The sequence below is a fragment of the Amphiura filiformis genome, chromosome 20, assembly GCF_039555335.1.
Source record: "Amphiura filiformis chromosome 20, Afil_fr2py, whole genome shotgun sequence".
NCBI classification, from domain to species: Eukaryota; Metazoa; Echinodermata; class Ophiuroidea; order Amphilepidida; family Amphiuridae; genus Amphiura; species Amphiura filiformis.
The window spans coordinates 12,753,340-12,778,124 of record NC_092647.1 but is presented as its reverse complement, the minus strand read 5'-3'; the positions used below and the strand labels follow the sequence as shown (position 1 = coordinate 12,778,124).

Here is a 24,785-nt window from a genome sequence, read left to right as displayed (position 1 = left end):
CATTTATCATGTAAAGGGGAAACCCGACTCTGTGCTGAAGCGTTTTCAAATATACTAATTAAAATTTTTAATTAAGTACATTTTAAGGAGTTTAAGCTCATATAAAATTATATAAAAATCAGATTTTTTCTCTCTTGGGAAGATTTATTATAAATATGGACTATACTTTTCAGCATAACTTCTGATTCTGATATCGTAGAAAAAAATACGCAGGGAATGCTTTCACCCTCCTTTCTAAAAATCCCACGAAACTGGGAAAGATTGCCCTTTCGCAGGTGTAGTGGGGTGTATGAAAACACGAGGCGATTGTGCAGATTTTTTAATGCGGAAAACGGGATTGCCGTCATGCCGTGTATTGCATGCGATGAGCGACTGATGTTTTCAGGACAGTTATCTGAAGTTTTCGCGGTATAAAAACAGATATATAACCCATGTAACATTACCATGAGGAATGTTATAATTATGTTACTATTAGGCTCATTTATTGGTGTGTTGAAATCGAAAACCTTTCTAGGTTATACCCAGGGTCTACCATAATGGTTAAACCATTTTTACCAATTTACCAGCGATTTTAAAATGAGTCCTATTTTCAGGGTCATTTTTAATAAAGAAATCAGTAGCCCAGAATGGCTCCCAATCGGCTTTTAAAAAGCTATTATCTAAAAGCTTCAACCCCGCCAGGCCATTTCCCCTAGCAGTTATATGTTAATTAACAATATAAACATGATTTAAGATAATAGTTTCAAATCAGTGACTTTAGGCTGAGTTCACATAGAAGTATACGGTATACGGTATTCGCTATACGAAATACACTCATTCATTCAGGCTGAGTTCATATAGGAGTATACTATGTGAACTCAGCCTGATCGAATGAGCGTATTTCTTATAGCGAATAGCGAGTTGTCAGTTTACCCATTTTCTTCGTCTTATCAAATGCTTGTAACTTTACTTCTTGAGGTCACATTGCATTCAATGAGGTGTCATAATGTGCAGAATTAGATAGCGCATCTATTAAAAAAATGAATTTGCCCACATATGGTTTAGGTTTTTAAAGTTTGGACGGTATACGCTGCACTAAAATCGAACATGCGCGATTCCCACTATACTATACTATACGCAGGTATACGGCCTTTTCGAATAGCTCTTATGTGACCCGGTACTATGAAATTACCTTGCTCGATTTACGCTATACGCGTGCACCTGCAAAACGTGCATCGTATACCCGAATAGTATACTTCTATGCGATCGTAGCCTTATGTGACCCGGTACTATGAAATTGCCTTGCTCGATTTAACTATATACGCGTGCACCTGTAAAACGTGCACCGTATACCCGAATAGTATACTTCTATGTGATCGCAGCCTTAGGTAGGCCTATGTAAATAGATCGGTGCTGGAAGCTTACCGCGGTAGGCTTCGTATTGAGTTGATGCGAGGGTGTTTATTGATCAGTCTCACACTTTTCGGTGATAAAACAGATTAGCTGATAACAACTAATTGTGTCGGCGGCCTGCGGTATAAAAAACAATAGATGCGGCGCGTCCGTTCTACTGCAGGAAATCTTATAAATAATATTGTCAGCTTACCTAAAGCGTATGTAGCTAGGAAGAAAAGCCGACGATCAATTGAAAATTTTGACCTTTCATATTGAAGATATTGAAAGGAATATGGAAATTCTAAAGGGAAGCTGGTGATTTAATTTGTAACTCGAGATCTACTTGTTCAATTTTTTAACCTTTTTACAGAGGGTATGATAGAGGTATACTGGCAACTCTGCCAAATTACAGCTCAGTAGGCCAAGGTTTTCACCTGATCCTATTGATCTGAATATTTTGTGCCATTCTTGAGCAGTGATGCTAACGCCTTGCGCCTTAGGCGCTAATTGGGCTACTTGGCAATCACTTGTCGCTACTCAAAAAAGCATGCTGCTACTTGCCTAAAATTGGGCTACTTTTGCCAGTCTCAAGCCGCGGCAGTAATTTGATGTATTTTCCTTTCAATTTAGCCGATTTATAAAGGTTTTGAGTTCCTGAAGCTCCAAATTGAAATTACAATGGGTTTTGTGACCATTTATTGATCGGTCAGTAACTTCCCAGTAAGTACCGGAAGTTTTAAAGTCAAGTGCTTTTCCGCCCAATTGGGTGTTTTGCGTTCTAAATTTGGGTAAATCCGCCCAAATATCCGGTATTGGACGCTTTTTGGAACGTTAAAAATTGGGCTACTTGAAAATCCTTTACCCCGGCCTGGCGAGTCAATGCGCCGCGCCTTGATGCTGAAAAGTTTTGGCAACACTGTTCTTGAGCAGTGCTGAACCCAGCCACTGGCAATTAACTTATTAAGCGCACTGTGGCGATGGACCAATTTTGACTCGCACTTACAGAAAAACAAAATAAGTTATGTTGCTGTAATTTGCAGGATAGTTACAACATATAATTGGCATTAACTTCCGCAATTTTTACAGAAAAATGTTGAAAAATTAAAGAATGAGCTCAATTTAGAAATATCTGTGCTAGCAGTGCACAGCTGAGCTCCCTGCAGCTGCATGTCTATGGGAGTGTTCTAATCAAGTTGATGGTTCATTGGTCATCCCTATTATAAGGTTTTTATATACTATATGTTATTCAACCTGACATATAAACGTTTTCTATGTTGGGTATACATGTATGTAGGTTGTTGTAATTATATCTCTTGCTTATGTTTTGTTTAAAAATAAACATAAACTTCTAATATTCTCTTGAAATCTACATGTATAATGACACAGGAGCCTCAACAAAACCTGAAGAGAAACCCCAAGCAGCAGCTGCTGATTGTGATGTATGTGAGCATCTCCATTATCCCATGAAAAATAAACCTCATGGCCTATGTGTAATCATTAACAATGGAGACATCATCCCAGGAAAGGCTGTAACAGGTCTTCATATCAAGGATAGGACAGAAAATGCAGCGGATACAAGTGAGTATAGATTATTGAACCTGAACAGGGCATAATTTAGTCTACATCGCATTGCTACTCAATCTAGGTCACTTGTGATTCATTATTTTCGATGCATCGCAAAATTTTACCACTTACAAAACATGACATCAAGTATAAAGTTACTCAATCTACTTTTCATGAAATAAAATAAATATTTTTATTATATTCTAAACCTGCATCGTGCATAAATCAATATTTTAGCAACATATAGACTAGACCAATGGACCAATCAGTAAACAAGTTTTTGACCTTTCATATTTAACCACTCCCATTTTGCGAGGTAAACAGTTAATGAAAATTCTTACGGTCGGCAGCAGGATGTGTGAAGAAACATGAGAGCACAAATGCAACTTTCTAAGCTATCGTACAGTGTCAGCAAGTTTGCATTCACATAATTTGTTATTGACAATAATATTTACGTAAATCTTTAAAATCTCATCAGGAAAATGGAAGGAAATCATCAAAAATTTGCATCAAACTACAATGTAATACAATGCAATACTAGCGATCGGGGGCTTTGTAAAATTGTATTCCCTGTTGCCCAATACATCAACATGTACGGACACACACAAATTTTGTGGGAAACACATTTCCCGACCAGGTTTTACAGTTGTGTGATCGGACACATAGGTTTTGAAGGCTAGCGGGAGCCTTGGTGTATTTTACGTCACGTTTGAACGAAAATAAATTACACGTAAGAATTCGCTAAGACTAAGAAATCGGGAGGGAATAAAATCTGCTACTTAAACTTGAGAAACTGCATACAATTAGAATTTTGTATAGCACTTTTGCTATGCAAAATCTGATCACTAAATTATGCCCTGGACCTGAATCTAGTAGATGTGAATGCCAAGAAGTATGATGAAGCTTTTAGCCATACCACAGATAGAGTTTTATGCCTCCACCGAGAGGCATACTGTTTTTGCACAGTCCATGCTTCCGTACATACCTCCAGTTGTAAATTAAAATTTGGTCTCGTATGAACAGGTCAAATCTTGAGTATTGCAACCATTAATTATTATGTTTTGATGAATTCAAGTGTGTGAAAATATTGGATCCAAAACATAATAATGATAAAATTGGATGCTTTACGCCCAGTATTTATTGGTCTCGCTATGAGTTTTGAAATATTGGACTCAATTACGTCTCGTCCAATATTTTAAAACTCATAGATTGACCAATAAATATGGGCTTAATCGATCCAATTTTATATCGAACTTGAGACGTAGCTGCACGATGGGAACCCTCACCTATTGGTGTTGTTCAAGGTCATATATACTGAGGTCAAAGGTCATTTGAGGTCAACTGGTAAAATATCATTATTTAAGACTTTTAGTTAAAATTTGGTCTCATATGAACAATTTAAATCTTAATGCAGCCAAACTTGGGTCATAGATACACTATGGGAACCCTCATCTATTGGTAGTGTTCTAGGCCATATACTGAGGTCAAAGGTCATTTGATGAGGTCAACTTGTGGTTCCGTTCGGTTGCTATTGTTCTAAACAATGGCAGCCGGTCGGAACCGCCCAGAACCTTTTGATTTCATTCCTTAGTATAGTGATGGATAATAAATATTGCTATGTATTATTCTGTTCTTCCCAATTTCAGAAAAGCTGAAGTGCCTATTTGAAAAGCTTGATTATAAGGTTGAAGTACACACCAACTTGACATCATCTGCCATGTATGAAGTCCTGGATTCAAAGCGCCAAACAGACCACTCCAAGTTTGATGCTTTCATATGCTTCATATTAGGATATGGTAGCAAGAGTGAACTCTATGGCGGTGATGTAACACCCATATCACTTTCTAAGCTGATACAACTTTTCATACCAGTAGTTTGCCCATCATTAGAAGGGAAGCCAAAGCTGTTCTTTATTAAGCCTTGTGGTGTCACCAAGACACAAGAGCTATATGACATACCAACCATACCAATTCATGACCGTGATTTCTTTATTAGTTATGCAGCTTTACCAGGTTTAAGTGAAGATGCAATGTGTACAGACCAGGGATCAGTGTACATTCAGTCTCTTGTTGAGACTATCAGTGAATCATATAGCAAGCTCGATGTACAATACATGTCAAATTTGGTGCATATGAACATGTTTCCTAAAAGAGATGAACAAGGACACAAACAAGTAGCAGCATCTTTCAGCACAATGACGAAGATGATGTATTTATGCAGAAATCCTGTAGTTGCAATAGAGAAATACCAAACAGCAGTAGATGCAACTCACCTATGCCATACACCTCCAATGACTTCAGCCAAGGAAAGGGAAGAACAGATCATTAGGCCTGAGATAGAATTTCATGCTCTACCTCTACAATACATATCAAATTTGGTGCATATGAACAGGTTTCCTAAAAGAGATGAACAAGGACGCAAACAAGTAGCAGCATCTTTCAGCACAATGATCCTGTATATAGGCGGGAATCCTGTAGTTGCAAGAGTTATCCAGAATGCAGGCAAGTATATAGATCATTAGGCCTGATATAGACTTTCCTGCTCTGCCCCTTTGAAATGAGCTTGGAAATCCCAGAATATTAAAGATTAATTCAAGAATACCTGGCCTAATAATATTTAAGAAAATCCCTGTGGTAAATTAGGGCAGGAAAAGCTTGCATAAGCTCAACTCAGATAAGTTTGGAGTACATAATATTTCCAAAAAATGCTGAAATGCTGGGGTAAATTCAGACAGCTTTCAAGCAGGCACCTTTGAAATATGTTTGACCTAATTTAATGGCTTTTGAACATTGATAATTGAGAACCCCTGTCCTAGAGGATCACATTGTGCCAGATAATCTATAATTTTCGATGCCTCCACCGTGAGGCATACTGTTTTTGCACTGTCCGTATGTGCTTCCGTACCTCCGGATACTGTATCTTGTGATGAATAGGCGGATTGACTTTAGATTTTCAGGATAGGTGGGCCATGATCAGAAACTGTGGTGTTCAATGTCATATAATGAGGGCAAAGGTCATTTTAGGTCAACTTGTAAATTAAAATTTGGTCTCGTATGAACAGTTCAAATCCTATTGCAACCAAACTTGGGTCACAGCTGCGACATGGGAACCCTCATCTATTGGTGGTGTTCAAGGTCATATACTGAGGTCAGAGCTCATTTGAGGTCAACTTGTAAAATATCATTATTTTTACTTTTGTTTAAAATTTAGTCTTGTATATGAACAGTGTAAATCCTAATGCAACCAAACTTGGGTCGTAGCTGCATTATGGGTACCTTCATGTATTGGTGGTATCCAAGGTCACATACAGAGGTCAAAGGTCATTTGAGGTTATGTTTGTTTGTTTATCACTTATTTAGCTGTTATAATATCTTTCTGAATTTAAATCGCCCCATGGTGGAGGCATCCCAATTGGCAAGGCGTCGAAAACCGTGACGTTTCTAGTTTTCATTTGTTTCAATACATGCATCAGATATTGACAGCTTAAAAGAACATATGCAAGAGACAAGAAAACTTGTGAAAGGTGCCCAGGAAGGTGAGTATAACTGATCAATTCATGAATGATATTATTTTTTTGTGAAGCACCAGATCTTTAAAAAATGCTCTAAACCAAAGCACTTGAGATTCTGGGCAAAGAGATGGTTTATCCAGACAGAAAGTTCAATGTTATATCCGCATTACAGATACAATGCCTACAAATTTCTTCCCACCTTTTGACAGCTATACAGAAAGTTCCCCAGGGTGGTATACAGTAGGGTGATTCACAAAAATGAAATTGGTATTTTTCAGCAGGACACCCCCTCATTTTGTTCATTTTGATAATAAAATCATACCTGCATTGACTTTGTGTACAAAAGTTCATTGACCGGTAGCACCCCCTAAACTTTTTTGAATTTTTTTCATATTTTGCAGGTATAATTTTATTACCAAAATGAACAAAATGAGGGGTGTCCCATTGAAAAATACCAATTTCATTTTTTGTGAATCCCCCTAGTATACAGTAATAGCACCCAGGGTGCACAATGACACCACATGGCCAAAACTGCAATTGTTTATCATGTCAAAGACGATAAGCAGATCCAATATGTTGAGTAGTTGATACCAGCCAAGATTACACAGAGTGCGGTCGATTTACGCATGCATATTACACATTATATACTTCATTAATATATTCTTGTTCATTGATTGGTTAAAAGTGGATCACATGACCAAAAATAGTTCTACCATCAGTACATGTACTCCTACCCGTAAATAGTACCTCTAAGCCATATAAATAGTATTTGCAATGTCCCGGATGAGCCGTAAATAGTACCTCCAAGCCGTAAATAGTACTTTTGACCATGCCTTCCGCGTGCGAGCATTTGATGTGACGGAACAGTTCACGCACGCGAAACTGCCATAGCGTGATTTCATGCTGAGCACTGTAATTGGTTAGCCCGATTTTAGCCTATTCGATTTTTTGGAAGGGCAAAAATATAGGTTGTGCTTAAATTGGTCGTGCTGTTCACTCAGGATAGGAGCTGGAGAGTCAAAACGTCAAATAATTTTCTTTTAACCAATCAATGAACAAAGAACATATTAATGAAGTATATAAAACAAATATATACTGCCTTTATTCAAGTTCTGGTTAAGACTATGGTCCTCGTTGAGATCAATTAATACTATTTTCCTTCGGGCGATGCCCCTCAGGAAAATAGTACTATTGATCTCACCTCGGCCCATAGTTTTAACCAGAACCTCTCATGTCAGTATATATTTGTATACTAACCCTACGACACGCTACATACGTGTGTGCAGCTTGTGAGAAGGCAATGACCCCATTGCAGCTAATTCGTTCTTAAACTATGTTTTTGCACTTCATTATTAATGTTTTTGTGCACTGGTGTATTGTAACAAAAGGGCTTTTCATGAATTTTGGTGGGATCAGTTCATTGGGAAGAAGAATTGCAAGATGTGTGCAGGCGTGTTATAAATTGTGATATTGGGCTATCAAAATGATCAGTTTTGCATTTTACCAACAAACATGTTTTTCAATGTTGATTGAAACAAAACTTTAAAACACAGTGCTCCCCTGCGATGGTGCGCCACACGCAGAGTATGTACATGTTAAATATGAGCACTTAAACAGAGATGAATCAGCTGTCAGTTTTTGTTCTTTTCAGTCACTTTTTAACAATTTTGGCCGTGTGTCCGCCCCCACATTTCAAGCCGGATTGGTGCTAATGATACAGGGGTGAACATAACTGGTACCTTAATTCTTTTGCGGTCTGTATAATGTTGCGTTCTAGATTCTTGCATATGGGTGTGATAATTAACTTGTTTTGGACATTATTACCAGGTAATATTCATCTCCCTGTAACACTGTCTAGAATGTTTTGTGAACTAGGAAACCAGGGACATATCCAAGGGGATGCAGAGATTTCTGCAAAATCAGTCTTTTGGGCACATACATGTATCAGCTATATCTGTGCACTCACAAGCGCCTAATAGTTAACACCAATAAAACAAAATAGCTAACACAGATATAAATGTAAGCTAAAGTTTTATTTGTATTCAAATATGTTATATAGTTTTTCATGGCTAGCGTCAAATTTATCCATACATTCACAATTTAAATCATCAATGTGTGAATCTACAGAATGTTCATAACACATAAAGCGGATCATTACCGATCTACGCATTGTTGATATAGGTGCTGGAATGAAATCGCGATTTTCTTTGAGTTACCTCATTTGTTCGGCTCAAAATTAAAAGGGAACATATTTGATAGTGAAAACTAGCATTTGGTAAAAAACTATTAAAAGTGTGTTTTTATGAAAATGTTACAATTTTGCTTTAAGGTAGCTAACTCAGTTACTATACTCTTGCAGAAAAATAGCTACATAATGTCAATTTGTTATTGGTAATTTCTGGCCTGCCAAGTTGAAAAGGTTGCCCATCCTGCATAAAACAAATCACCAATCAGAGTAGTCTTTGGCTTTTGCTGTTCTCAGTATACATGATTTATAAGTTAGTATAGGACTGGGGAAATTGTTTGTGATATGGGTGGTTATATACTGGATACTGAGTATTGTGCATCACATTCATAATGTAGCCATTAACAAATTATTTTGTTTTTGGCCCCCACACATATGTGGGGCTTATGTTATCATCCAAATGGTTGCCTGGTTGTTTGTTTCTTTCTTTCTTTGTTTGTTTCTTTCTTTCTTTCTTTCTTTCTTTCTTTCTTTCTTTCTTTCTTTCTTTCTTTCTTTCTTTCTTTCTTTCTTTCATTCATTCTTTTTTATATTCATCCGATAATTGGTAGTTGGTACGGTGATAGGATATGATAGCCTGATGTGCTGTATAGTTGTGTGTCATGTTATTTGCATATTAATGAATATTAATGAGCTTGAATATATTACCTTCATTTTCATTAATCCACTCTGCAGCTTGAATGCAATAACCGATCAACTTCAAATATGGTTTGGTGATTGGTCATGGTAGCTTGATGTGCTGTATAGTTTTGTATCATGTTATTTGCGTATATTTATGAATATTAATGAGCTTATTTGCATATTTTGCCTACGTTTTGCAGTTGCCTTCATTTTCATTAATCCACTCTGCAGCTTAAATGCAATAACCGATCACCTTAACACGGTCTAGTGATAGTATATGGTGGCCTGATGTGTCGGATAGTTTTGTGTCATGTTATTTGCATATTTATGAATATCAATGAGCTTATTAACATATTGCATATTATTTGTATTCACAAACCTTTGTTGTTTACACACCTTGTGTGGGGGCCACCTTAATTACGAACCGCGTAATTCTAGTTTTACGCTGTTGTGCAAATAATAATTTTTGTTTTTTACTCAAAACTAGTTGACAGTATGAATCCAGTTGACCCACCAGTGTTAGACTTCCTTATTGGGAAGGAGACCATAACACCAGATATGGCAGAAGATCTAAAAGCAGAGTCAACAAATCAAGTAGGTTATACTGTAAACATAAAATGTATTTAGCCAGCATTTTGATTTTGCAAATTTTTGCAATGACTTCAGGATCAAATAACAAATGTTGCATTAAATAATTTGGTGTTTTCTGAATAACTTTATTTTATAGCACAAACCCAGCCCTGGACTGCCCTGGTTTGCTTTTTTAGGTAGTCTGAAGGAAAAGACCTTATGGCATCACAAGTCGTGTGTCCGTCCGCCCATTTGTCTGTCAACAATTTGGGCTCATCAAACAGTTCAAATCCTATTTCAACCATTATGTTTTGATGCATCTAAGTTTGTGAAAATATTGGATCCGAAACGCTATGAGTTTTAAAATATTGGACTCTATCCTACGTCTTATGCAATGTTTTCAAACTCATAGCTCAACCAATAAATATGGGCTCAATCGATCCAATTTTTGGGTCCTAGCTGCACTATGTGAAACCTCATCTATTGGTAGTGTTCAAAGTCATATGCAGAGGTCAAAGGTCATTTGAGGTCAACTTGTAAATTGGCTGAAAATACAAAATCGGGTCTCACATGAACAGTTCACATCCGTTTGTAATCATTATTATGTTTTGATGAATCCAAGTGTGTGAAAATGTTAGATCCAACACATAATAGTGATAAAATTGCATGCTTTACGCCCAATAGTTATTGGTCTCGCTATGAGTTTTAAAATATTGTACTCTACTACGTCTGGTTCAATATTTTAAAACTCACAGCTGACCAATTAATATGGGCTCAATCGATTTAATTTTATATCAAACTTAGGTCATAGCTGCACTATGGGAACTCTCATCTATTGGTGGTGTTTAAGGTCACCTATACATCCCTTGGCACATCCCACCACAAATATTTCATCGTTATAATTTTTTGTATTCCTTTTCACTCAGGCTGACACTCTAATCCCACATGGCAGCATGGGAGCAATGACAAAATGTCATCGAGACGTTTTACGCAAAGTTCGAGTCTACATGATGGAAAACCTGGAAGTTGATACCATCATCCAGAACCTTGTTGGTGAACGTCTTCTCACAGCGGCTGACGAAGACTTTCTAAGTGATGAAAGGACAGCGCGTGCCAGAACCAAAGCCCTGCTGGATATCTTGCCAAGAAAAGGCGATGTTGGATACACCAAATTGCTGATTGTATTAAGGGAAGAACACACTTCTGTTTATCAAAAACTTGTTGAAACCGAACATGAAATTGTACAATCATTTCAGCAACCAAGTAAGTGGTTTAGACTATCAATAAACAACAAATATTCTCCAGTCAACATATGACTATAGGGTATTGCAGAATTTATTTATTTTCTGCAAGTTTAATACATTTTCTCTTTTGCAAAATTATCAACAAATTAAAATCTTATTGTAACTCAAGAACTGTTAATTTCGTATACAAAACCTATGGCATATTTGCTGCTTCATATTGTAGGATGCTTGTCATATACTGTCAGGTGGTTGGTCCTATCTCGACTGGAATATGCCAATTCTTTATTAATTTGCTTTGTGGGTGCACGCGAAAGTGATCTCAAGCATTTGCAGCAGCTCCAACTTAAGGCAGCATGCCTTGCCTAAAAGTTGCCTTGTCTGTAATTGTGGGCGGGACCAGCCCTCTGTCAGTCTTCTTGGTGCCCTGCATTGATTGACTCCCAGTAAAGCAGAGAAGTCAGTTCAAACTATTTCTTTACATTTTCCAAGGAGCTGATCTTCTTGGAATCTGACATCGCCTACACTCCTCATCTGATCTTAAAAAGCGCTTTGAGTGAAGGGGATGCAGAGATTTCTGCAAATTAGTCTTTTGGGCACATACATGTATCAGCTATATATGTGCACTCACAAGCACCAATAGTTAATACCAATAAAACAAAATAGCTAACACGGATATAAATGTAAGCTAAAGTTTTATTTGTATTCAAATATGTTATATAGTTTTTCATGGCTAGCGTCAAATTTATCCATACATTCACAATTTAAATCATCAATGTGTGAATCTACAGAATGTTCATAACACATAAAGCCGATCATTAACGATCTACGCATTGTTGATATAGGTGCTGGAATGAAATCGCGATTTTCTTTGAGTTACCTCATTTGTTCGGCTCAAAATTAAAAGGGAACATATTTGATAGTGAAAACTAGCATTTGGTAAAAAACTATTAAAAGTGTGTTTTTATGAAAATGTTACAATTTTGCTTTAAGGTAGCTAACTCAGTTACTATACTCTTGCAGAAAAATAGCTACATAATGTCAATTTGTTATTGGTAATTTCTGGCCTGCCAAGTTGAAAAGGTTGCCCATCCCTGCATAAAACAAATCACCAATCAGAGTAGTCTTTGGCTTTTGCTGTTCTCAGTATACATGATTTATAAGTTAGTATAGGACTGGGGAAATTATTTGTGATATGGGTGGTTATACTGGATACTGAGTATTGTGCATCACATTCATAATGTAGCCATTAACAAATTATTTTGTTTTTGGCCCCACACATATGTGGGGCTTATGTTATCATCCAAATGGTTGCCTGGTTGTTTGTTTGTTTCTTTCTTTCTTTCTTTCTTTCTTTCTTTCTTTCTTTCTTTCTTTCTTTCTTTCTTTCTTTCTTTCTTTCTTTCTTTCTTTCTTTCATTCTTTTTTATATTCATCCGATAATTGGTAGTTGGTACGGTGATAGGATATGATAGCCTGATGTGCTGTATAGTTGTGTGTCATGTTATTTGCATATTAATGAATATTAATGAGCTTGAATATATTACCTTCATTTTCATTAATCCACTCTGCAGCTTGAATGCAATAACCGATCAACTTCAAATATGGTTTGGTGATTGGTCATGGTAGCTTGATGTGCTGTATAGTTTTGTATCATGTTATTTGCGTATATTTATGAATATTAATGAGCTTATTTGCATATTTTGCCTCACGCTTTTGCAGTTGCCTTCATTTTCATTAATCCACTCTGCAGCTTAAATGCAATAACCGATCACCTTAACACGGTCTAGTGATAGTATATGGTGGCCTGATGTGTCGGATAGTTTTGTGTCATGTTATTTGCATATTTATGAATATCAATGAGCTTATTAACATATTGCATATTATTTGTATTCACAAACCTTTGTTGTTTACACACCTTTGTGTGGGGGCCACCTTAATTACGAACCGCGTAATTCTAGTTTTATGCTGTTGTGCAAATAATAATTTTTGTTTTTACTCAAAACTAGTTGACAGTATGAATCCAGTTGACCCACCAGTGTTAGACTTCCTTATTGGGAAGGAGACCATAACACCAGATATGGCAGAAGATCTAAAAGCAGAGTCAACAAATCAAGTAGGTTATACTGTAAACATAAAATGTATTTTGCCAGCATTTTGATTTTGCAAATTTTTGCAATGACTTCAGGATCAAATAATAAATGTTGCATTAAATAATTTGGTGTTTTCTGGATAACTTTATTTTATAGCACATACCTCGTGCCGTTGAGTGGGGCAAGTTAATTTCACTCACCGACCTGATCAAACCGGCTGCAAACCCAAAACCCAGCCCTGGACTGCCCTGGTTTGCTTTTTTAGGTAGTCCGAAGGAAAAGACCTTGTGGCATCACAAGTCGTGTGTCCGTCCGTCCATTTGTCCGTCAACAATTTGGGCTCATCAAACAGTTCAAATCCTATTTCAACCATTATGTTTTGATGCATCTAAGTGTGTGAAAATATTGGATCCGAAACATACATTGTAGTAATGATAAAATTGGGTGCTTTATGCCCAATATTTATTGGTCTCGCTATGAGTTTTAAAATATTCAGTGGACTCGACTACGTCTCATGCAATATTTTAGAACTCATAGCTCGACCAATAAATATGGGCTCAATCGATCCAATTTTTGGGTCCTAGCTGCACTATGTGAAACCTCATCTATTGGTATTTCAATTCAATTTTTCAATTTCAATTTTATTTATACACAGAAAAGCCCAGATCAGCCCTTGAGCTGGTCTTCCCTGGGGCCGTGTTGCTACATAAATTTACATGTTACATTACATCATTAAAGGTCCGTAACCCGATCGACAGCATCATCCCCGATTTTTTTCATTGTTGATGAGGTTTTGGTATCACATAATAGATACTATTTTTCTCATTACTATCCTGAAATTTGACGCCCAAGTCGATGTATTTCGGAGAAATCATGAATCACAGCGGTTTTTACAGGTATACCAGTTTGTAAACAATGGTAAATACTTTGGATTTCTGGGAGGGAATTATGAACGAAATATCAGTCACCGCAACAGCTACTTTGGTTTCGCGTCATACACATTCTGTGAAAAAAGCGAACCACACTAACTGCTGAGGAGACGGTGCGCCATATATAGTTATGAAAACGGCAACAATAAGCGTGGTGTGCTAAATAGCTCAATTGACTAGCGCGTTTGTTTTTACCGAGAGGTACCGGTTCAAAACCCGGTCTCGGAAGGTTTTTTTTTCCTCTCCATTTTACCCAAACTTTTTTATATTCATTTGAAATGTACATATTGCAAGGGAAATATATTTTGTTTCCTTTTTTTCTGAAACGGTACGAAAAAAAAACCATTTTCCGTTCAATTCGGGCCGGGCATTGTACATTATGTCAGCATTCGTAAATTCACGTATACCAAGGTATTGGATTGCAAATTTGGCTATTTATTCACATTTACGCTGAAAATGCTCTCGTTTTTTCACAAAGCAGCATAAAGGAGGCGATATTTGATATTATTATGTAATTTTAAAGACAATCCATATCCAAAACCAATAGGGTTACCCCTTTAATTAAGAAATAAAGGGTATCATGCGTGATCCTTTACGAAAATAATGTGTCGAGGCAGTAAAAGCGTAAATAATGGGTGAGGCGCAGCCTAACCCATTATTAAAACGTTTTTTCTTTTTTTGACACATTATTTGCGTGTAAAGGATAATGCTGCACCCTTTATTTCTATTCTATTACCACAAAATAGTGTGATTTAAAGAGAAAATATCAAATTTTTTGCCCAAATATTTCAAGGTGTTTACCTCAAGGTGGAGCGCATATACGGCAGCCAAAGCGTATGCACATTCCAATAACACAACCTAACATTCCATTCTCCCTATAAGCAGGTATGCACATACAATAGCACACCCCTGACATTCCATTCTCCCCTACATAAGCAGGTGTGCTGTGGCTGTGATGATAGAAGAACATAAAGTTCGTTGCCTTGACACTTTATCGCTAATTAATGGTCTGTCACGTGACGCGTTTCAACAAATCACAGTGCGCGATTTTGAATAATGGGTCGTGGAGGTAATAGAATCAAGGATATTAAAAGTAAATGGAAATACAAAACAAGTATAAAAACTATATATGACAAAGTGATAAAATATAAATTAAACATACAAAGCAAGTACAATTGACAAAGTAATAACCAAAAGCAAATATTTAGGCAAAGTTCAATTCATAATTACAGTAAAGCAATCTTCTGAACGCAGCAGATCTGGTAGTGTTCAAAGTCATATGCTGAGGTCAAAGGTCATTTGAGGTCAACTTGTAAATTGGCTGAAAATACAAAATCTGGTCTCACATGAACAGTTCACATCCGTCTGTAACCATTATTATGTTTTGATGAATCCATATTAGATCCAACACATAATAGTGATAAAATTGGATGCTTTACGCCTAATATTTATTGGTCTCGCTATGAGTTTTAAAATATTGTACTCAACTACGTCTGGTTCAATATTTTAAAACTCACAGCTGACCAATTAATATGGGCTCAATCGATTTAATTTTATATCAAACTTGGGTCATAGCTGCACTATGGGAACTCTCATCTATTGGTGGTGTTTAAGGTCATATGCTGAGGTCAAAGGTCATTTGAGGTCAACTTTTAAATAGGCTGAAAATATAAAATCTGGTCTTACATATAACAGTTCACATCCAAATGCAACCTAACTTGAGCCAAACTGCATTATGGGAACTTTCGATGTAATGGTGGTGTTCAAGGTGACATACTGAGGTCAAAGGTCATTTAAGGTCAACTTGTAAATTGGCTGAAAATGAAAAAAAAAAGTTTGACATGAATATTTACTCTGCGTGGTGTTCACTACCCATATCTTCGGACGACCTATCTGGGACCGCCGTCCCTATTTTTTCATCCTGATTGCAAAAATTACTCAATTTTCCCATCACCACCAAACTGACTCAGCAGTATTTATTTTCAGCCCTGGGTCCCAAACAACACGTCATAGACAAGACCTACATCAAGAGCATTATTTCTTAGAAGTTAATAATTTACATTCATACACTCCTAGATACTGAAAACAATCAGAGCAAATGTTAGTAATATACGAGGTGTGCGTAAATGTTGTACAATAATTGTATGGGTGTGCACTCCTTGTGGTACGTGCAGTGCTGTTCTTGTGGATTGATGCATTTATATGTGCTAGCATTTTCCAACAAAAGGTTCTATATCTATAGCCAAGAAAATGGTTCTTTGTAGAACCACAAATATAGAACTTCTAAGCTTGAAGAACCTTTTAAGGAACCCTTAATAAAGAACCCTTCAACAGGGGCGGCACCACAGGGAGGCAGGGGCAATTTCCCCCTAAAGAAGGAGAGCAAAAAAAGAGAAAAGAGGAAAGAACGGAATTTGGTCAAATTCAGGGGTTGAATTGTGACGATTTTATGGGTTTTTGTCTCGCCTGTTGTCTCGCCTGATAAGGCAGGAGACTATATAATCACTTTTCCGTATGTAGGGGTGTAGGGGTGTATGTGTGGGGGGGGGGGGGTGTATGTGACAAATTTGTTAAAGTTTTGGTTAAAGTTTGCTTTCCGCCTATTTTCTCGGAGACTATGAGTCGCACGTTCCTCAAACTTGGTGGGTGGGTGCATCTTGACCCGAGACAGAACCGGTTAGTATTGATTAGTGGGTCAAGGTCATCTAGGGGTCATCTGAGGTCAAATTAGTATAAACTGTCGTATGGCCATGAAACTTGGTGGGTCCAGTCAACATTTAAAGCCAAATTTTTGGAAGGTCATTTCAAGGTCACCAGAGGTCATCTGAGGTGAAATTAGTAAAAACTGTCGGATAGGCATGAAACTTGGTGGGTACAGTCAACATTTAAAGCCAAATTTTTGGAAGGTCATTTCGAGGTCACCAGGGGTCATCTGAGGTCAAATTAGTAAAAACTGTCGGATGGGCATGAAACTTGGTGGGTACAGTCAACATTTAAAGCCAAATTTTACAAGGTCATTTCGAGGTCACCAGGGTCATTTGAGGTCAAATTAGTAAGAACAGTCGTATGGGCATGAAACTTGGTGGGTGCAGTCAACATTTTAAGCCAAATTTTTGGAAAATCATTTCGAGGTCACCAGGGGTCATCTGAGGTCAAATTAGTAAAAACTGGCGGATGGGCATGAAACTTGGTGGGTACAGTCAACATTTAAAGCCAAATTTTTGAAGGGTCATTTCAGGGTCACCAGGGATCATCTGAGGTCAAATTAGTAAAAACTGTTGTATGGGCATGAAACTTGGTGGGTGCAGTCAACATTTAAAGCCAAATTTTTGGAAGGTCATTTCGAGGTCACCAAGGGTCATCTGAGGTCAAATTAGTAAAATCTGTCGGATGGGCATGAAACTTAGTGGGTACAGTCATTATTTAAAGCCAAATTTTTGGAAGGTCATTTCGAGGTCACCAGGGGTCATTTGAGGTCAAATTAGTAAAAACAGTCGTATGGGCATGAAACTTGGTGGGTACAGTCACCATTTTAAGCCAAATTTTTGGACGGTCATTTCGAGGTCACCAGGGGTCATCTGAGGTCAAATGAGTAACAACTGTCGGGTGGGCATGAAACTTGGTGGGTATTGTCAACATTTGAAGCCAAATTTTGGAAGGTCGTTTCGGGGTCACCAGGGGTCATCTGAGGTCAAATTGGTAAAAACTGTCGTATGGGCATGAAACTTGGTGGGTACAGGCAACATTTAAAGCCAAATTTTTGGAAGGTCATTTCGGGGTCACCAGGGGTCATCTGAGGTCAAATTAGTACAAACTGTCGTATGGGCATGAAACTTGGTGCCTAGAGTCAACATTTAAAGCCAAATTTTTGGAAGGTCATTTTGAGGCCACCAGGGGTCATCTGAGGTCAAATTAGTAAAAACTGTCGGATAGGCATGAAACTTGGTGGGTACAGTCAACATTTAGAGCCAAATTTTTGGAAGGTCATTTCAGGGTCACCAGGGGTCATCTGAGGTCAAATTAGTAAAAACTGTTGCATGGGCATGACTCTTGGTGGGTACAGTCACCATCAGCCAGATAATCGTGCCCAGCCGATAACCGCCAAATTCATTTACCTCTACCAAAAGTAATTGCAAATGCAGGCGGTCGCAAAAGCAGGCGAGACTCGTGGTTCGAGAACCGCCTTGTCTATACCTATTGTTCACTAAAAAGCAACAGCTTCAGGGGGATTCGCCCCCTAACCCCCACCAAGGACCCCCTTATGCTTTTCTTAGCCAAGAAAATGATTTTTATGCCTCCACTGCGAGGCATACTGTTTTTGCAATGTCTGTGCTTCCATCCGTCCATCCGGATGCTGTATCTCGGGCATGGATGGGCGAATTGACTTCAGATTTTCAGGATAGGTGGGTCATGGTCAGAAACTCTGGCTACTTTTTTTTGGTTTTGGTTCAAGGTCATATACTGAGGTCAAAGGTCATTTGAGGTCAACTTGTAAGTAGTAGAGGTAGAATATACCCGGTGGGTCTAACGAGGCGGAGAAGGTTTGAAGATGTTTTTTGTACTTTCAAGGGTGCTGAATAAGAATTTTTGGGTTCAGTGGGGAACTCCCGCTAGAGGGCTTATTTTCAAAATGGCTGCCAAAATACCATTAAATGGCATTCTAGACACCTAGAATAGTATACTGATGGGATATATCGACTTAATACATTGCTATGACGTCAGTCTATTCAATAAACTGTAGATTATTTTCTACGAATCAACACTTTTATGCATGAATCTACAGTTAATAAAGGTGATATTGCCATAAACTGTCTTAATATACTATTGGTAAAATTATGTTTTAGAAGTCCAATAATTTACTCACGTTTTAGACATCTTCCGATCGGAAGACTTCATCAGTAATGCGATGAACCAGCAACACTCCTACTCTCATCTCTAGAGTGTACAGTTCTTTGCAGTAGCTGGTCATATACATGATTTTAGTGAGTATGTCCCTTCATCAAGGTTGATAAGGTTGTCCGTTTGTTTTCTGATCCACATTGTTTCTGATTGCCTGCAAGAGTCTTTGTCGATAACTTTTGCTCCCTCACAATCAATCACATGATTTTGCTGTGACACATTAACTTGTCTTTTCTGATTACGTAAATCAGTGTAGTCATGGAAATGAGATAGAAGTGTGAATTTAAACTTTATAGAGTGAGTGAATTTGATTCAAGGAAAAAACGAGTGTTCGTGGTACATGAACTTGGAAGAAGCAAGTGACCCTACAAGGGGTGGTTGGGGGTCCAATTTTAACTTTAGTATGGAGTCGTATCATACTCATATGTAGTTATGTACAGTGCCAAGTTTAAGTATGTAGTTGTATGTACTGTAGTCATGCTATCTTAAAATTTGAAGTGTATTTTAGTGCCCGGATCACTGTTTTAAACCTATACATCCCATGGCACATCCCACCACAAATATTTCATCTTTATAATTTTTTCCATTCCTTTTCACTCAGGCTGACACTCTAATCCCACATGGCAGCATGGGAGCAATGACAAAATGTCATCGAGACGTTTTACGCAAAGTTCGAGTCTACATGATGGAAAACCTGGAAGTTGATACCATCATCCAGAACCTTGTTGGTGAACTTCTTCTCACAGCAGCTGACGAAGACAATCTAAGTGCAGAAAGGACAGCGCGTGCCAAAACCAAAGCCCTGTTGGATATTTTGCCAAGAAAAGGCGATGTTGGATACACCAAATTGTTGAGTGTATTGAGGGAAGAACAAACTTTTGTTTATCAAAAACTAGTTGAAACTGAACAAGAAATTGCACGATCAGTTCAGCAATCAAGTAAGTGGTTTAGACTATCAATAAACAACAAATATTCTCCAGTCACCATATGACTATAGGGTATTGCAGAATTTATTTATTTTCTGCAAGTTTAATACATTTTCTCTTTTGCAAAATTATCAACAAATTTAAATCTTATTGAAACTCAAGAACTGTTAATTTCATATACAAAACCTATGGCATATTTGCTGCTTCATATTGTAGGATGCTTGTCATAATACTGTCAGGTGGTTGGTCCTATCTCGACTGGACTATGCCAATTCTTTATTAATTTGCTTTGTGGGTGCACGCGAAAGTGATCTCAAGCATTTGCAGCAGCTCCAACTTAAGGCAGCATGCCTTGCCTAAAAGTTGCCTTGTCTGTAATTGTGGGTGGGACCAGCCCTCTGTCAGTCTTCTTGGTGCCCTGCATTGATTGACTAAGCAGAGAAGTCAGTTCAAACTATTTCTTTACATTTTCCAAGGAGCTGATCCTCTTGGAATCTGACATCACCTACACTCCTCATCTGATCTTAAAGAGCACTTTGAGTGAACACTCACATTTTGAAGCTGCGCTTAATAAAATTTGCTCCAGATGCAACGTCACTAAAATCAGGAATTTCAATGTTGTGAAAGAAAGTACATCTACAGCTGCCCCATCTGATATGTGTAAAATTGGAACAAAGTTTTCCGCAGGATCCAAAGTTTCTTTAACAATTTCGATTTTAACACATAACCGTGCTTAGTTTTTAAAAACTCCAGATATCCTTACATTTGTTTTATATTTGATTGTACTTGTTTTCCTCTAGGACCAATGGGTTTAAGGTTTGTGACAACACAAAGTGCATCTCTTCAGTTTCAGCAGCCATCAGGGATTTATTCTCAACCAGGTAAGATTTGATTTCAGAATACATTAAAAGGGCATTTCGTGATCCACAGCCTCATCCCCCACTTTTCTCAAAAAAAGTTGAGATTTTTATATCACTGGAAACCTCTGGCTACATAATGTTTATGTACAAAATATTTCTTGCAGAATAATTCGTTTAGCAAAGATATCGTGAAATTTGAATTTCGTTATGGTGCACCAGAACGAAATTACAACGCATTGTCTATGGAGCCGTGTAATATACATAATCATGCATAACTCGCGAACACAAAATCGGAATCAACTGAAATTTTGGGAATAGGTGTTTTTCGTGGATATCTACTGAAAAATGTCATAAAAAGAGGATGCTAGAATCACAAAATACTCCTTTAATGAAGGATATAATATATAATAGTAGAGTGCTGCTCTTCTCTCTAGGATAGTGTATGCAATCTAATGTAACATACCTTACTGTAAGGTGAACTAATTAATGGGTCTTGCAATTGAAATTGCTTTGTGTTAATTGGCTTTTAAGAGTTAAGTATAAAAATGCAATCTGCAGTTTTATAGATTAATGATTATATCATTGTTTTTCCTCTCTAGTACTTACTGACAGTGGACCAAGTGGAACAGCTAAATGTATAAGAATAACCAGCAGTACTGATACAGGCCAAGTCATCCTTCGTCATATGAAACCACGATCTCCTCTATCTCTTGTATCAACTCAAGCACTGAGCACTCTTGCTACTAACCTGGGTTCAGAATGGGAGCAACTGGCCATTCACATGGGCTTTCCAACTAGTAAGCTATATCATTGGAAACAAGAAAATTCCACCGTTTGGGGACAAGTGTTTGCTATGTTGGATAGTTGGAAGAATCACAATGCCAACAATGCCACTATTGCACAGCTTTTAGCAGTACTTATGACTTTTAAACCTCCGTTATCACAGTCGGTGTACCGACATCTGTATTTTGAATAAGAGTATGCTGTGAAAGATTTTGTAAATCAATATACAGTCCAACCTCTTTAATCCGGCCATGATGGGACCAAGCTTTGGCTGGATAAGTGAAAATCTGGATAAGTGAATTATGTATAATTCTGCATTGAATGTACAAAATCCTATATTTGGGACAACCAAAGGATTCCTCAATACGGGGTAATAACACTGAAAGGTGGTACTTGACTGCTGTTTGCAGCATAGATACGACGTATGGCCTGTTAAATACTTCAAAACATGAAAATTAGGTGTCAGAGCTTTATAAATTTATTATAAACATGTTTTCTATTAAGATCTTGCAGCTGGATAATAGATAGATTCATATAAGAAGTTTGAATAAGGAGGGTTGGACTGTAATCCCTTCACATGCATTCTATAGTTAGTGAATAAACAATAGGAATTTTTGTTTTTATTATCCTCTACCGTGTGATAGATGACAGGCAGGTCCAATTTACTATGGTAATTACTATTAATTGAATACCTGAGTGGAAGAAGGGCCCAACTCCATCAAAACTGTTTTTGAGATATTAAGAAAAAAACTTAATATTTGGAAAAGTTTTATAGACAGAACGTTTTCATCTTCAGGGGACCTTTAATACATGAACATACAATAGTACATACATTCGAAATTATATTTGATGTTTCCATGGCAGCGGTACAGGTCTTAATACGAGTTGGAGTTGGGCCCTTCTTCCACTAATATACTGCAAGTGCCAGTTCTGTGTTATAAATAGCTACAGAAATTACGTAATCACCATTAATTGCACAAGTAGAACTCAATAATATGTTAGCAAGAAAATTTATTGTAGTGAAAAGCAGATTTCATGGATGAACAAAATTCCTCTTTAACCCTATATTTGTGGAAGAAGGGCCCAACTCCATGGAGTTGGGCCTTTCTTCCATGAAAACCATGATTAAGTGTACGTGAAAGACTATTTAGAGAGTGGATTTTGGCTCATCTTTCACACACAAGGAAGATCAGTCTGCTGGAAATAAAATGCTGGGTCTAACTCATTTTTGTAAAAAATTGGAGTTGGGCCCTTCTTCCACTGAGGTATTCAATTATCTAACTACTGTTTTCATAACTAAAACTAGTTTTATTTAGGAAAAAATAAGTTACAAAACTTAAGGTCAGGAAATCTCCCCTTATTCTAAAATGAGCGAAACATGTTTTCAGATTTAGTTGAACACGCACTGCGCTTACAACGTGCTACTTACGCGCAGCAAGTGCGCACATCAACAAGCGTGTTCCGTAACGATGTGGACCATATCCTCTACTGTGTGATAGACGATGACATGCAGGAACCGATGACATTCAGAGCTTACAAGAGCAACCACAGTCACTGAAATTGTAAATAAACTTTGCACAATCCCTTGTGCACCTACTGATTATTATCCATACATGAGTATATGAAGAGTTCAGGTACAAAAACCAATATATCCATTTTTCTCTATTTGAGATATAAGCAAATATTACTCATAAAATATAAAGAAATTAATAAGATAATGTGTGCTACTTTTGATCATAGATTCAAAACGTTAGTTTCCTTATAGCTCAAAAACTTGAAAATGACATTTATTAGCTGTTGCATCTGAACTCTTCATATACATGTAGCATAAGAATTTGAAGCAAAATTTATTGACACAAGGCATATTCATTCCTGCAAAAATGTTTTTGAACACCTAATCTATTTCCAATGTTAGTATAGTGTGTACACTATACTCGTATGAGTCACTGGAAATTACTCCCTATTCCAAAAAATACAGCACTGATTTTTTTTATCTTTTTTTTTTTATTATAAGAAATTTTTCTAAAAAGCACCCAAATGAATTGCAATATTAAAAATTTGACTTTGTTCGCATTTTTGTCAGTAATGATAAATCTACTTCTTGCCCAAAACAGCTGATTTTACATGCATACAACACTTTGTCAAACTTAATCTGCTTTTATAAACTGGTTAATTATGTTAGCCAAATCCAATAAATATTACTCACAGAACTGAGCTTTCGCCATCTTGGCTGATGGCTTGATCACAGATGAACTGGTCCACTGCTTTTCCCGCGAAACTTGGTTGCTATAGACGCATCCTCGTTACCCGGAAGTGATGTTGATTTAAGCAGTGGGTCATATACATGATCTAGAAAGCACGCACCCTCGTCGCGGTTAAGTGAGTTCTTCCCTTTTTCTGATTTGGATGGCCTCCTGACTCTTCTTGAGAAGGCGTTGGAGTCTCTATCCAGTAATTTGGCCCCCTCCCAGTCGATGGCGTGATTTTCTTGTGCTACGTGGTCGGTTATTGCGGACTTGTGCTGTTCAGTGGTAGAGAGCTTTCTGCTGGCTCTGGTGAAATTTTTGGTGGCGATCTTTTCAGTGTCTTTCTGATGCTCCTTCTTCCTTACCCCAAATGGTCTACCAGTCTCACCTATGTATGATTTATTACACGCCTTCTCAAGAAGAGTCAGGGAGGCCATCCAAATCAGAAAAAAGGGGAAGAACTCACTCAACCGCGACGAGGGTGCGTACTTTCTAGATCATGTATATGACCCACTGCTTAAATCAACATCACTTCCGGGTAACGAGGATGCGTCTATAGCAACCAAGTTTCAGGGAAAAGCAGTGGACCAGTTCATCTGTGATCAAGCCATCAGCCAAGATGGCGAAAGCTCAGTTCCGTGAGTAATATTTATTGGATTTGGCTAACATAATTAACCAGTTTATGATCTCAACAATCCTACCAAATGAATCTCTTTGCTTAATCTGCTTTTGGCCAAAAAACCGATTTTACATGCATAGATTCAATTTAAACTAGATATATTGCATCCTTAGTAAGGCTGCGAAGTCTAGCCGTGACCTTGAAATGACATCTGATGACCTTGAAATGACCTTCACCACATTTGCATCATATCCACATAACATATACTAATTTTCATTCAAATTGAATAAACTTTGTAATTTGAC

General features: G+C 37.5%; 2 protein-coding genes across 2 annotated transcripts in view; both read left to right on the top strand.

The window, feature by feature from the left end:
- The window catches only part of LOC140142921 (uncharacterized), a 38,112-nt gene extending 32,604 nt beyond the window's left edge, over positions 1–5,508 (top strand). The window contains exons 10-11 of the mRNA XM_072164949.1: positions 2,761–2,952; positions 4,584–5,508. Coding sequence (XP_072021050.1) covers positions 2,761–2,952; positions 4,584–5,458 — 1,067 coding nt within the window. The 3' untranslated portion in view covers positions 5,459–5,508. The remainder of the gene's footprint in view (positions 1–2,760; positions 2,953–4,583) is intronic.
- A 904-nt stretch (positions 5,509–6,412) lies between these two features.
- On the top strand, positions 6,413–23,966 carry LOC140142923 (uncharacterized). Its single transcript, XM_072164952.1, has 7 exons — positions 6,413–6,472; positions 9,802–9,908; positions 10,811–11,147; positions 13,135–13,241; positions 19,648–19,984; positions 20,773–20,853; positions 21,432–23,966. The coding sequence occupies exons 1-7, from the start codon at positions 6,433–6,435 to the stop codon at positions 21,806–21,808; spliced, it is 1,386 nt and encodes a 461-aa protein (XP_072021053.1). The 5' UTR covers positions 6,413–6,432; the 3' UTR covers positions 21,809–23,966.
- Positions 23,967–24,785: the final 819 nt, after the last annotated feature.

Bases quoted from the DNA above. Each gene is read 5' to 3' on its own strand.
- LOC140142923 (XM_072164952.1), top strand. From the start codon at position 6,433: ATGCAAGAGACAAGAAAACTTGTGAAAGGTGCCCAGGAAG. The intron at 6,473-9,801 runs GTGAGTATAACT...ACTCAAAACTAG, and splicing joins TGTGAAAGGTGCCCAGGAAG to TTGACAGTATGAATCCAGTT. The intron at 19,985-20,772 runs GTAAGTGGTTTA...GTTTTCCTCTAG, and splicing joins ACGATCAGTTCAGCAATCAA to GACCAATGGGTTTAAGGTTT.